At 46.6% G+C, this 12,333-nt stretch overlaps 1 protein-coding gene across 2 annotated transcripts in view; it reads left to right on the forward strand.

Moving 5' to 3' along the window:
* Positions 1-12,333, forward strand: part of DTX4 (deltex E3 ubiquitin ligase 4) — a 32,090-nt gene that overhangs the window by 13,708 nt on the left and 6,049 nt on the right. For both annotated transcript variants that reach the window (XM_057727726.1, XM_057727727.1), the window contains exons 3-7: positions 2,668-2,729; positions 3,082-3,243; positions 5,450-5,511; positions 6,433-6,585; positions 8,809-8,970. In XM_057727726.1, coding sequence (XP_057583709.1) covers positions 2,668-2,729; positions 3,082-3,243; positions 5,450-5,511; positions 6,433-6,585; positions 8,809-8,970 — 601 coding nt within the window. The remainder of the gene's footprint in view (positions 1-2,667; positions 2,730-3,081; positions 3,244-5,449; positions 5,512-6,432; positions 6,586-8,808; positions 8,971-12,333) is intronic.

Raw genomic sequence — 12,333 nt, forward strand, 5'->3', positions numbered from 1 at the left:
GCCAGGGATTGAACACGTGTTGCCTGCATTGGCAGGAGGATTCTTCACCACTGCCACCAGGGAAATCCCTCAAACCTGATTTTTCTGACGCCCTATCCACTATACTATGCCTGGCCCTGAGGGACAGGTTACAGAGTCTGGAATCCAGTCTGTGCCTCTTTTTCTTGGTGACTTTCTTTTGTATTGAATTCAGCTTTCCCCTCCTCCCATTGGGATTTGATTTATCCAGGTGGCAGTTTCTGAGGACAAGTAGCCTTTGGTGGCCTGTTGAGACACAAACACTCCCACATCTGTTATTTCCACTTCCTTCTCACAACCCTGGTGCACATGTCCTCATCCCCAAGAAGGGACAGAGGCCCCAGAAAACTCAGCATGGCCAGGACAAGCACCCATGTGGAGGACAGACGGACCCAGTGCTCAGCCTTGAGGTGCCATTCCAGCCTTCCCTCTGAGTTGTGGGTTTATTCCTTATGCTCGGAGATTCATGTTTTCTGTCTGCAGCATGGGGGTATTATAAGGGTTACACAGACACAAAAGCACAGTATAGTAAGTGACTAAAACAATGGGCTCCGGAGCCAGATTTCCTGGTTTCAAATCCTTTGCTGTGTGACCTTCGTCAAGTTCGCTTAACCTCTCTGTGCCTTGACTTCCCTGCCTATTAAAACAGAGTTACTAATAATAACACCTCTTGCATAGGTTGTTGGAAGGGTTAGATGGGTGCATATATTGTGAGCAGTTAAAACGGTGCCTGGGATGATGTGCCCAGCTCTACTCTTTTTTTTTTTTTATAAATTTATTTATTTAATTTATTTATTGGCTGCGTTGGGTCTTCGTTGCTGCACACAGGCTTTCTCTAGTTGCTGAGAGTGGGGGCTACTCTTCATTGTGGTACGCAGGCTCCTCATTGTAGTGGCTTCTCTTGTTGTGAAGCACAGGCCCTAGGCTCATGGGCTTCAGTAGTTGTGGCACATGGGCTCAATAGTTGTGGCTCACGGGCTCTAGAGCACAGGCTCACACAGGCTCAAGAGTTGTGGCGCATGGGCTTAGTTGCTCTGTGGCATGTGGAATCTTCCCAGAGCAGGGCTCGAACCCGTGTCTCCTGCATTGGCAGGGTGATTCTTTCCCACTGTGCCACCTAGGAAGTCCCCCAGCTCTACTCTTGTTAGCAGTTTTAACACATGGATGAAGGGCTGTGTGCTGTCTTGTTCACTGCTGTGTCCCTGACATCCAGCAGAGTATCCAGCACAAAGTGGGGCTCAGTAAGAATGCACAAATAAATTAATAATAAAAATAAATAAACAAGTGCTCTTTCCCCTCCCACACACTTTCCCAGCACCATGCTATCCTCCATAGCAGAACTTCTCAGGTGGTCTGGTTCCTGGAGTCATCTGTGACCCAGTCCATCGGGCTCTCCAGGCCCATATCCCCCCTCCAAACCCAGCTGTGGAGGCCTGGGTGGCAGGGGGCGTGGCGCAAGACCTAGCCCCACGTGTCCCGTATTTTTCTACTCAGCACCGTGGGAGGCCTTGACTTTCCCAGGCAGCTGTGCTGTCTTCTCTCCAGCCTGGCTCGAGTTGCTGGGGAGAAGGACAGAAAAGGGAGGAGACTTTGTCTGATATTTATGTTTCTCAGGGAAAAGGAGAAGTGACAGCTATTAGAGCAATGGTTTCCAAATGTCAGACTGGGGACTGCCTCTGCACCCTCGCAGCAGAAGCTTGTAAAAGTGCAGAGTCTCTTACTCCACAGGTGGAGTTTCTGATTCAGGCAAGGGGCTTTGCCTTTCCAAAAGCGTCTGAGGTGACTCTACATCCAGGTTTGAATTTGCTTCTTTATTTTATTTTATTTTTTTATTTCTTCAACCAGGATTCATTGAATGCCTGCTAGTGTCAGGCTCGGAATGAAATGGACAAAGTTATTTGTCCTGGTAGAGCTTAGATTTTAGGAGGGGAGGCAACAGCTTATTTTAAAAGATCATAAGTGGGAATTTCCTGGAGGTCCAGTGGTTAGGACTCAGCGCTTTCACTGCTGTGGCCCGGGTTCAATCCCTGGTTGGGGAGCTAAGATCCTGTGAGCTGCGTGACACAGCCAAAAAAAAAAAAAGCCAGTTAAGAGGACTTGGAGTTTGCAGGGGGGGTTGAAAAGGTGGGTAGCAGTATTAAATAAGAAGGCCTCAGGAACATCACTGAGAAGGGAACATTTGAGCCAAGACTGAAGAAGTCATAGGAGGGAGCCAAGCAGGTGTCAGGTGGAAAAGCATTTCAGGCAGAGGGAACAGCATAAGCAAAGGCTCAGAGGCAGGAGTGTGCCTGGCCTGTAGGAGGAAGAGCTAGAGCACAGTACAGAGGTGAGTGACTTGAGGGAGGCCAGAGAGCTGGAGGGGGATGCCGGCAGCTCATGAAGTGCTGTGTAGGCCTTGCTGGGGCTCAGAAGCAACTGCAGAGTGGTTCTGAGTTTTGAGGTTCTGAGTGGAGGCGTGATGTGGTCTGACAGGATTTGAAGGGATCACCTCTGGCTGTGGGGCGATGAATTTACTGTATCTTTAGTAGGAATAAGTAGTTCCTGTAAGAATGGGGAACCCTTCAGTGGGTGAAGTTTTGGGGTTCCCACCACTGGCCCGTTTTGTCCCATTTGTCAAAAGCATGATGAGTCTGCTCTTTCCTTCTGCAGGGTCCCCACCATCCCAGTGAAGAACCTAAGTGGGTCCAGTCCTGTCAACCCTGCCTTGGCAGGTAAGAGAAGCCCCCGGCTGAAGGTAGAAAAATAAAAGCAATGAAATAGGCGTAATGAGCATTTGTAAAAAGAGAGAGATTTTGAATGTTGATTAAGACAAAAGAGGATGTGAGGAGTTGGGTTGGAAGGGTAGGAAGAGTTTGGGGTGAACTGATTGCAAAAAGCAAAGCTTGCTGTTGAAAATGAGGGAATGAATACATTTCTGGGAAAAGTAGAGGCTAATTAGAGAATTCATGAGTTACGAGAACACCAGTGGAAAGGAGACGAGTAGGTTACTGGGGAGGGGGGAGTTGGCGGGGTTTGAGGGGCTGACTTTCCAGTCCTTCCTCCCTCATGTCTTTGCCCTTCCAGGAATCACTGGCATCCTTATGAGTGCAGCGGGGCTGCCTGTGTGTCTCACCAGGCCACCAAAGCTGGTCCTCCACCCTCCCCCCGTCAGCAAGAGCGAAATAAAATCCATCCCAGGGGTTTCCAACACAAGCCGCAAGACCACCAAGAAACAAGCCAAGAAAGGTATCAGCTTCCTTATTGAAAGGGGTCCTGGAGGGTGGAGGTCACAGACTTGGCTCCCAGCTCTGGCTCTACCTCCACCACTGAGAGTCGGACCCATGCCTTCACCCTCTGTGCCTTAATTTTTGCATCTGCTAAATGGGACTACCTGGTATCCATTCTGATGATTACACCAAAGTAGATCAGATGGAGACACCTTGAGAAATAGGATGCAGGGCAAAAATATAGACACATAAAAATAGGATGCTTGACGCAAGTAAAATACATTAGGGGGACTTCCCTGGAGGTCCAGTGGTTAAGACTTTGCCTTCCAATGCAGGGGGTGTGGGTTCAAGCCCTGGTGAGGGAGCTAAGATCCCACATGCCTCGTGGCCGAAAAAACCAAAACATAAAACAAAAGCAATATTGTAACAAATTCAAAAAAGATTTTAAAAGTGGTCCACATCAAAAAAAAAAAAATCTTAAAAAAAAAGAATACATTAGAGAAGAAAGATCACTTTGGCATTGGAACCCAAACAGAAATTCAAATCCGAACTCTGTCCCTTGTAAGCCACGTGACCCCAGATAGTCTCTATTTTCTCACCTTTACAATGGGCAGAACCGATACCCAGTAAGTAGGTCCTGGAATGCATCCATGTCACTGGGGAGGTAACCACTTCCTAGTGTCCCTCTGGAGCTTCCAGATGTTCTGGCCCCTCAAACCCTCCTTCAGGAGCTCCATCCTCCCTGCTCACATCCCACAGCTAAGAGGTGCCCTCCTCTTGCACTAAGAACCCTGCCTATGGCTGGTCTTTCTGGTCTCTGGTATTGGTTGTTAAATTGTTTGACCATCACCCCTAAGCCCCCACCTTGCAAACTTGTGACGTTTCAATGTGATCATATGTATATTGTAACTTAGCCCCGCAAGCAATAGGCTCTCAATTCATAGAAGCGTAATCTGTCGAAGGGAAGCAGGGCAGTGGGAAGGAAGGGCCTGCATCCCAGCGTTTGGATGGTGCAAGATCCACTTCCTCAAACCCTTGTCCTACTTTTCCATTCTGTCAAAATTTCTCTGCTTAAATGAACTCCATCGCCTTGCTCGTAGCCTCATGGGAAATGGCAGGACTTTGCACTTTCCCACTCTTCCTGTTTTTATTAATAGCACGTATCGGGCTCTTAGCAGGCAAAGTGCCGAAGCACTGTACGTCCGTTAGCTCATTTAATTGTCAAAGCAACCTTCTGAGTAGGTGCTATTGCTCTTGACCATTTTTTTTTTAGAACTTTTATTGAGATACAATTGACGTGCAATAAACTGCATGTATTTGAAGTGTACAATTTGATTTTTTTTCTTATTAGTAATGTATATATGGCAATCCCAATCTCCCAATTCATCCCACCCCAACCCCCCTGCTTTCCCCACTTGGTGTCCATATGTTTGTTCTTTACATCTGTGGCTCGACCATTTTTAGGTGAGAAAAGAGAAGCTTAGAGAAGTTAAGCCGGTCACCAAGGACGCACTGACCCTTTTTTCAAACTTCTAAGTCTTTTTGTGAGGTTGTATCATCCCATCCCCTTTCTTTAGGCTAGGCTGCCCCTTAGGGGTCTAGTCCCCCACCCCACCCCCTGAAAATTCCAGAATCATTGTACCTGTCAGGGTGCTTCCCAGACATCACCCTTTCCCTACTGCTGAGCTACCTCTGCTGGCAGTTGACCACACCATCCATAGCCGAGGAAGACCGTCCTGAAGCTGTGATCAAAACTTCCTGGTTTCCCATAAAAATAATAGTACTTTGACTCCACATTACAGACCGAGACAGCACTTAGCACATTGTAAAAGAAATGCCATAAGCCTACCTAATGCGTTTAAATGTGTAACAGTTTACAGAGTGCTTTCCTTTGTTATCTCATTGCATCGTTTGGGCAGGTCCAGGCTCTTTGATGATGTGAAAGAGAAACCCATTCAACCTATGACAGTTAAAATCTGGGTTTGTTGAAATTAGGCGGGGGGATGTCAGGGAAGTGACCACAGGATATAAAGGCAGATGTGAACACCTCCTACCTCCTCAGACCACCTCTCTTCATCTCCTACCCCTGAGTTCCCTTTCAATTCTTAAATCCAATTGCAGAATGAATTCCTCGCCTTTTCTGCTTTGAGCTTGGCTGATAACTTCCCCCCGCTCTGGCATGTCCAGTTTGTCTTGGTGGCCCACTGATGATGCTTTCCCCCCAGGTAAAACCCCAGAAGAAGTGCTGAAGAAGTATCTACAGAAAGTCCGGCATCCTCCAGAGGAGGTGAGTGCATGGGGGGCAGGGCAGGGTTCACCTTCTCCATCTCCCACAAGCATCTCCTCTGCCAGAGTTTCCCGCAGGATGAGGCAGGAGCCTCTTTCTAAGTCCTGACGGGTGCAGAGCTGGTCAGAGTGGATACCCGGGTTCCAAGGTTCATGGTCCTGAGAGAGAGCTGCAGCTTATACTCTTCCACCTCCCCATTCAGCAAAATGCTGGCTGATTCTAAACTGCCTTAACATGAGAGTCTGAATTTAAGAAAAGCAGTGTGATAAGCGATGGGAACTGTCTTTAAAATGGGCTTGATGTCGATCAGTGGTTCTCAACCAGAGGTGATTTTACAGGACAGGAGGGCAGAGGGGATGCCCCTGGTATCTAGTAGGCAAAGACCACAGATGCTGCGAAACACCCTACAATACCCAGGAAGGCCCAGGACAGCACCCACAGCAAAGAATTATTCAGCCCCCAATGTCAGTGGTGCCAAGGTTGAGAAATTCAGTAGCAGACTTATTTAAATAGCAGCCTCTCCAGGACACTTCAAATACAATTCCTTTACCAACATTTCATTTAAATAAAGCTTGGCAGTGGGTCTATCAGCAAGCATTGGTTTCCTCCACAGGCCACTAAAGGATGCCAAGGAAGGATGGTCACATCCCCCAAGGAGATTATCATTTATTGACCAGCCTATATTAATATGTACCACCATCAGGAATTATTTCAAGAATTTCTCTGTTGGGCAGAGCAAGATAGAATTCTATTTAGATTCCCAAAGGCACGTTTATCCTAGTTTGTGGGTTTTCTAGAAGAGGAGCAGTAACAGCTCACCTGACCTCTGAGATCACGTGGGAACCACCTTGGAGATGCTTTGGCCTCCCTGGCTGAGTGAGAGCTGATGGCCTCTTTCCTCTGTCCCCTCCCACCCTCCAGGACTGTACCATCTGTATGGAGCGCCTCACGGCCCCCTCTGGCTACAAGGGTCCACAGCCAACGGTCAAGCCTGACCTGGTGGGAAAGCTGTCCAGGTGCGGCCACATCTACCACATCTACTGCCTGGTCGCCATGTACAACAACGGCAACAAGGTTAGTGCCGGCCCGTGGGGCAGCTGCCACCTCCCACATGGGCCCTGGGCTGCAAGAGCATGGAGGCCTTATTGGAGTGGCATCCAGCTGGCTTGGGGAGTCTTAGAGGTACCCCAGGGCAGCAGGAGTGATGCTCTTGGTTGGTCTCAGCAGAATCAGTGTTCCTCAAAATTATTGTGTTGGTAAAATCTGTCTTTATCTTCCTTTTGGGCTATGCTCCCCAATTCCCCTCAGTGTCTACACCGAGTGGTGGTCTCAGAGGTATAGACTTCTGTTCCTGAGGGTTCTGAGGGGAGTGGCCCATGACGATGGGCCAGTGGTAGGGGTCCACTCAAACAGGCATAGATGGATTTCCCAATCACCGTTCCTTCTCCCAGGGCTAGTGATTTTCAGTTACAATTCATTTTCTGTGGACAATTTCAAAACACCTTTCATTGCACCTTTAAAAGCAGTAAAGATTTTGTCAAAGTATACCTGGAAGTCCCTTAGGGTCCCACTTTTGGAAGACGGAAGGCTGTATGTGATGCTTTTCTTGTCCACTAATGACAGAGGAGTGGTATTCCCCTGTTAGAGCTGGTTTCCAGGAATCTGGGAGTGTCCTCAGGTGAAAACTCTCTCCTTACAATGCCTGAGCTTTATCTAAGCTATTGACTTTCTCATGTTCTCTCCCAGGCCTGGAACAGCCTTCACGCCTCATCTGCGTGCATTCGAATTCTGTGCATTTCTCCAGGCACAGCTTGGATTGCAGCAACCTCTTATTCATTCCAAAAAATATCTGGCCTTCAGGGCCTGCTCTGTACTTCTCTTGCTGTGGAGAAAGAGTAAAGGCAGCAGACCCAAACTTGAACCCTGGCTTAGTGGCCAAATGACATTTGGCAAGATTTTCAACCTCTCTGAGATTTCATTTTCCATCTGGAAAATGGAGATAAACCAATCCCTACTTTATAGGATGCTATTAGCATCGTTATTCACATCTCCTTTGTATTATGGCTATGTATTTTTTTCCCTTCATCCTAATATAGCTCTATGATTGAAATTCTCAAAGTGCTGAACTTGGGACCCTTCTCTGTCTCAGAGACCACGTGCTCAGTTATTGATGGACGATTCGTCTCTGTATCCCCTGTTCACTTAAGAGTTTCGTTGGAACTTGGCACTTTAAGAGGTTGTTTTGGGTTTGACGAGGTTTCTTAGCACAATCATTCTCTTTTTGAGAACCGTATACAAGAATAATCTAGTACCTTTGCATTTATTTCCATGGTGCTCCAAAAATGTTGAGGACACTATCCTTTTTTCTCTTTTGCTTTGAAGTGCACATTTTTTATTTTCTTTACACAGAAGAGGGGTGCAAAAGGCCCAGAGAGAAGTGGAGTGATTCATCCAATGTCATGAAGCAACTTAAGGCCAGAACAGAGAGTGGGACTCTGGCCTTGGATTCCCATCCTTTGATCACACGGAGTAACCTCCTCTGCCCTGAAAACAAGCTGTTCCTTTAAATGAGTAGAGTTTGAGTTGAAAAGTTCTTAAATAGCCCTGCAGAGGATCCCAGTCTTCCCCAGGAGATCCGGATGTCCCAGAGAGCTCTGGTCCAGCTGTGTGACAGCGCTTTGTACGCACCTTGTTCCCTGCCCACTCGTGCTTTCCTTCTCCTCACTCCCTTTCTTTTTTCAAGTCTGGGAGTAGGATTTACTGTCTAGGCTCTCCCTCAAGCTCTCCTCCTGCCCCTCCAGAAGGCACTTCACCAGGTCCTGCTGTGAAACCACAACCCCTCACATCGCTGCATCCAGAGTCCACTTCCATCCCCCCCAAAAGAGCCCTGAGATGCCGGGCAAAGCCTGGTCTCCTTCTCAAGAATGGAGTCTTTCTTACATGTCCCTTAGTATGGAACACGGGGCTGGTGTGGAATTTTCCTCCTGTTACTTTGCAGAAAGCATCAGCTTTCAATGGCCTCGGTAGCTAGGCAAGGGGTCAACTAAGGTCTATTACTCGTTTGGGTGCATTTTGCCCCCCACCCCAGCCCTTTATCTCTGGCTTTCTAGAAGAGGAGTAGTAACAGCTCACCCAACCTCTGAGATCATGTGGGAACCACTGTGGAGATACTTTTGCATCATGTGGGTGCATTTTGCTCCTGACCCCAGCCCTTTATCTCTGGTACCTTTTGGGGTTGGGTGGGGAGGTCATTACCAAAACTGTTGCCACACTGGTTGTTCTGACCTGTCTCTTCAGGATGGGAGTTTGCAGTGTCCAACCTGTAAGACCATTTATGGGGTGAAGACAGGTACCCAGCCTCCAGGGAAGATGGAGTACCACCTCATCCCCCACTCACTGCCTGGCCACCCAGACTGCAAAACCATCCGGATCATCTACAGCATCCCCCCTGGCATTCAGGTGAGCCTTAGCCATTGGCTTTAAAGTTTAAATGTTTTTACATGTTTGCGGGTAAATGGTTGTCTCTAGTCCGTTCAGACTGTTGTAACCAAAAAAAAAAAAAAACCACACACACAGACTGGATGACTTTTTTTTTAATTTTTACTTGAGTATAGTTGATTTACAATGTTGTGTTAATTTCAGGTGTACAGCAAAGTGAATCAGTTATACATACACATATATCCACTCTTCTTTAGATTCTTTTCCCATATAGGTCATTACAGAGTACTGAGTAGAGTTCCTTGTGCTATACAGTCGGTCCTTATTGGTTATCTATTTTATATATAGTAGTGTGTATATATCAATCCCAATTTCCCCCTTGTAAACAACAGAAATTTATTTCTCACAGTTCTGGAGGCTGAGAAGTTCAAGATCAAAGTGCCAGCAGACTCAGTGTCTGGTGACAGCCCTCTCCCCAGTTCATGGACCGTCTTCTCACTGGGTCCACACATGGTAGAAGGGATGAGGGAGCTATCTGGTGTCTCTCTTATAAGGGTGCTAATCCCATTCATGATGGCTTTACCTTCCTAACCTAGTCACCCACTAAGGGACCCCCCACGCCTTAATACCATTACAATGGGGATTAGACTTCAACATAAAAATTTATGAGGGGATCCAGACTTTCAGTCTATAGCTTTCTACCCCTGGCCTCCCCAAATCCATGTCCTTCCTGCACATAAAATACATTCATTCCATCCCAATAGTCTCCAAAGTCTTAACACATTCCGGTATCTGCTTTAAAGTCTAAGTCCAAAGTCTTATCTAAATCAGATAGGGGTGAGACTCAAGGTATAATTCATCCTGAGGCCAATTCCTCTCCAGCTGTGAACCTGTGAAACCAAACAATTTACGTGGTGGTATCTCACCAGACACTGAATCAGCCGGCACCTTGATCTTGACCTTTCCAGCCTCCACAACTGTGAAAAATAAATTTCTGTTGTTCGCAAGCCACCCTGTTTATGGTATTTTGTTATAGCAGCCTGAGCTGCTAAGACAGTGTTATGCTATGAAAAATCTCCTGCCCACTCTGGTCCACCATCTACCCAGTCTCACCCTCCCCCACGCTCCGCCACTATTCTCACTTTCTTATGTATCACGGCAGGGTTCTTTGTGTGTTTGCAACAAAGACTGCATCCACTCCTCCCATCTTTACACAAAGGGTGACACATCAGACACATTGCTCTGCACCCTGAATTTTCAGCGAACAATATAGTCTGTAGATCTTTCCATGTCAGTATAGAGAGAACTTCCACATTCTTTCTTAGCTTTGCATAATCATCCCCTGTGTAAATGTACCATAATTTATATTCAGCAGTCTCCATTTGAAGGGCATATAGATTGCTTCCAATCTTTTGCTGCAACAAATAATGCTGTAATGAATAAACTTGCACGCATATGAGTATATCTGTAGAATAATTTTCTAGAAGTGAATTCTTTTTGTCAAATGGTATTTGCATTTGTAATTTGATAGGTAGCCCTTGACTTTTTTTTTAAATTCACCCAGAAATAAATTTTTTTCTCTTTTACTTTATTTTATTATTATTTTATTTATATTTATTTTCAGCTGCATAAGGTTTTTTTTTTTTATAAATTTACTTATTTATTTTATTGGCTGTGTTGGGTCTTTTTTGCTGCGTGTGAGCTTTCTTTTAGTTGCAGTGAGTGGGGGCTACTCTTCGTTGTGGTGTGCTTCTCATTGCTGTGGCTTCTCTTGTTGCGGAGCAGGGGCTCTAGGCACATGGGCTTCAGTAGTTGTAGCACATGGGCTCAATAGTTGTGGCTCATGGGCTCTAAAGCACAGGCTCAATAGTTGTGGCACACGGGCTTAGTTGCTCCGCGGCATGTGGGATCTTCCTGGAGCAGGGATCGAACCCATGTCCCCTGCACTGGCAGGCGGATTCTTAACCACTGTGCCACCTAGGAAGCCCCTGCATAGGGTCTTTGTTGCTGCACACAGGCTCTCTAGTTGTGGTGAGCGGGGCTACTCTTCATTGTGGTGCGTGGGCTTCTCATTGTGGTGGCTTCTCTTGTTGCAGAGCATGGGATCTTGGCACTTGGGCTTCAGTAATTGCAGCTTGCAGGCTCAGTAGTTGTGGCACTTGGGCCCCAGAGTGCACAGACTTAGTTGCTCCATGGCATGTGGGATCTTCCCGGAGCAGGGATTGAACCCATGTCGCCTTCATTGGCAGGTAGATTCTTAACCACTGTGCCACCTAGGAAGTCCAGACTTTGACTTTTGTGGGCATTTCTTTCCTCTTTTGATTCTTCAAAAGATAGCCCTAAGGAACAAATTGAACAATTTTCCTGGCAGTAAATACAAATGTGTCCCTTCCTTCACACACTGAAGCTTTTTATAAATGTTCTAGGGTATTCACTGGATTCATTTATTTAGCAAATATTTATTAGTTTACCCTCCTTTCCTCCTTCCTCCTCGCCTTCCTCTATTTTGTCTTTTGTTTAACAAACATTTGAGTGTGGACTGGGGGCCAAATGGGTTCTAGATGCTGGAGAAAGAATGGTGAGCTAAACAGACACAGTCTTTGCTCCCCTGAAATCCACCTTTTAGTGGGATAAGGAAGAAATAAAACAGGGAGATGTAATTGTCTGTAAAACATTGAATAAAAAAATATGGTTCTTCTTCAAAGGGCAGGCAGAAATAAATATAAATCACTAAGCTATAGAGTAAAACCTGATGAGCACTATTGATAAAAGCTGTGGGAAGCAGGGTGGATAAAGACAACAGGAGGCCTTAAAAGTCTGACGAACCTGGGTTCCAATTCCTGGCTGATTCCTCCTAAGCTGGGGATTTTGGACCTTGACCACTTGACCTTCCTGAGCCCCATTTTTTTATCTGCACAGCTAGGAAGCTAATATGCAAGGGTTTTGTAAAGATGGGTGATAATGTCTATATGTGCATATTGTGGTCCAGGGTATAGGACCAAGGTGCTTAGTACCTGGTCCCTACCATTCATAAGGATCCTATATGTCAGGGTGAGGAAGAGGGCCTATGTCTGTGTGTCTGGTAGGGTCAGAGGAGACTTTCTGGGGGCAGGGCCCTCGCTAGTAGAGGAAAGACATGAAGAAATAGAGGAGAGCATTTTTACTTGGATGACACAGCAGAGTTGCCGAGGAGAGAAAGTGGGGGTGTGGAAGGCCCATGAGGAAGAGTTTAATGTGGGTTAAGATTTGCCAAAGTGGGGGAGGGGAGGGGGTCGTATGAAGGATGTGGTAGAGCAGGCAGGGAAGGGAGATTGTAGCCAGGTCAGGGAAGGCCTTGGACATTAAGGTGAGGGCTGTGGACTCTCCTTGTTGAGTTGGTGGAGG

The sequence above is a fragment of the Hippopotamus amphibius genome, chromosome 3, assembly GCF_030028045.1.
Source record: "Hippopotamus amphibius kiboko isolate mHipAmp2 chromosome 3, mHipAmp2.hap2, whole genome shotgun sequence".
NCBI lineage: Eukaryota > Metazoa > Chordata > Mammalia > Artiodactyla > Hippopotamidae > Hippopotamus > Hippopotamus amphibius.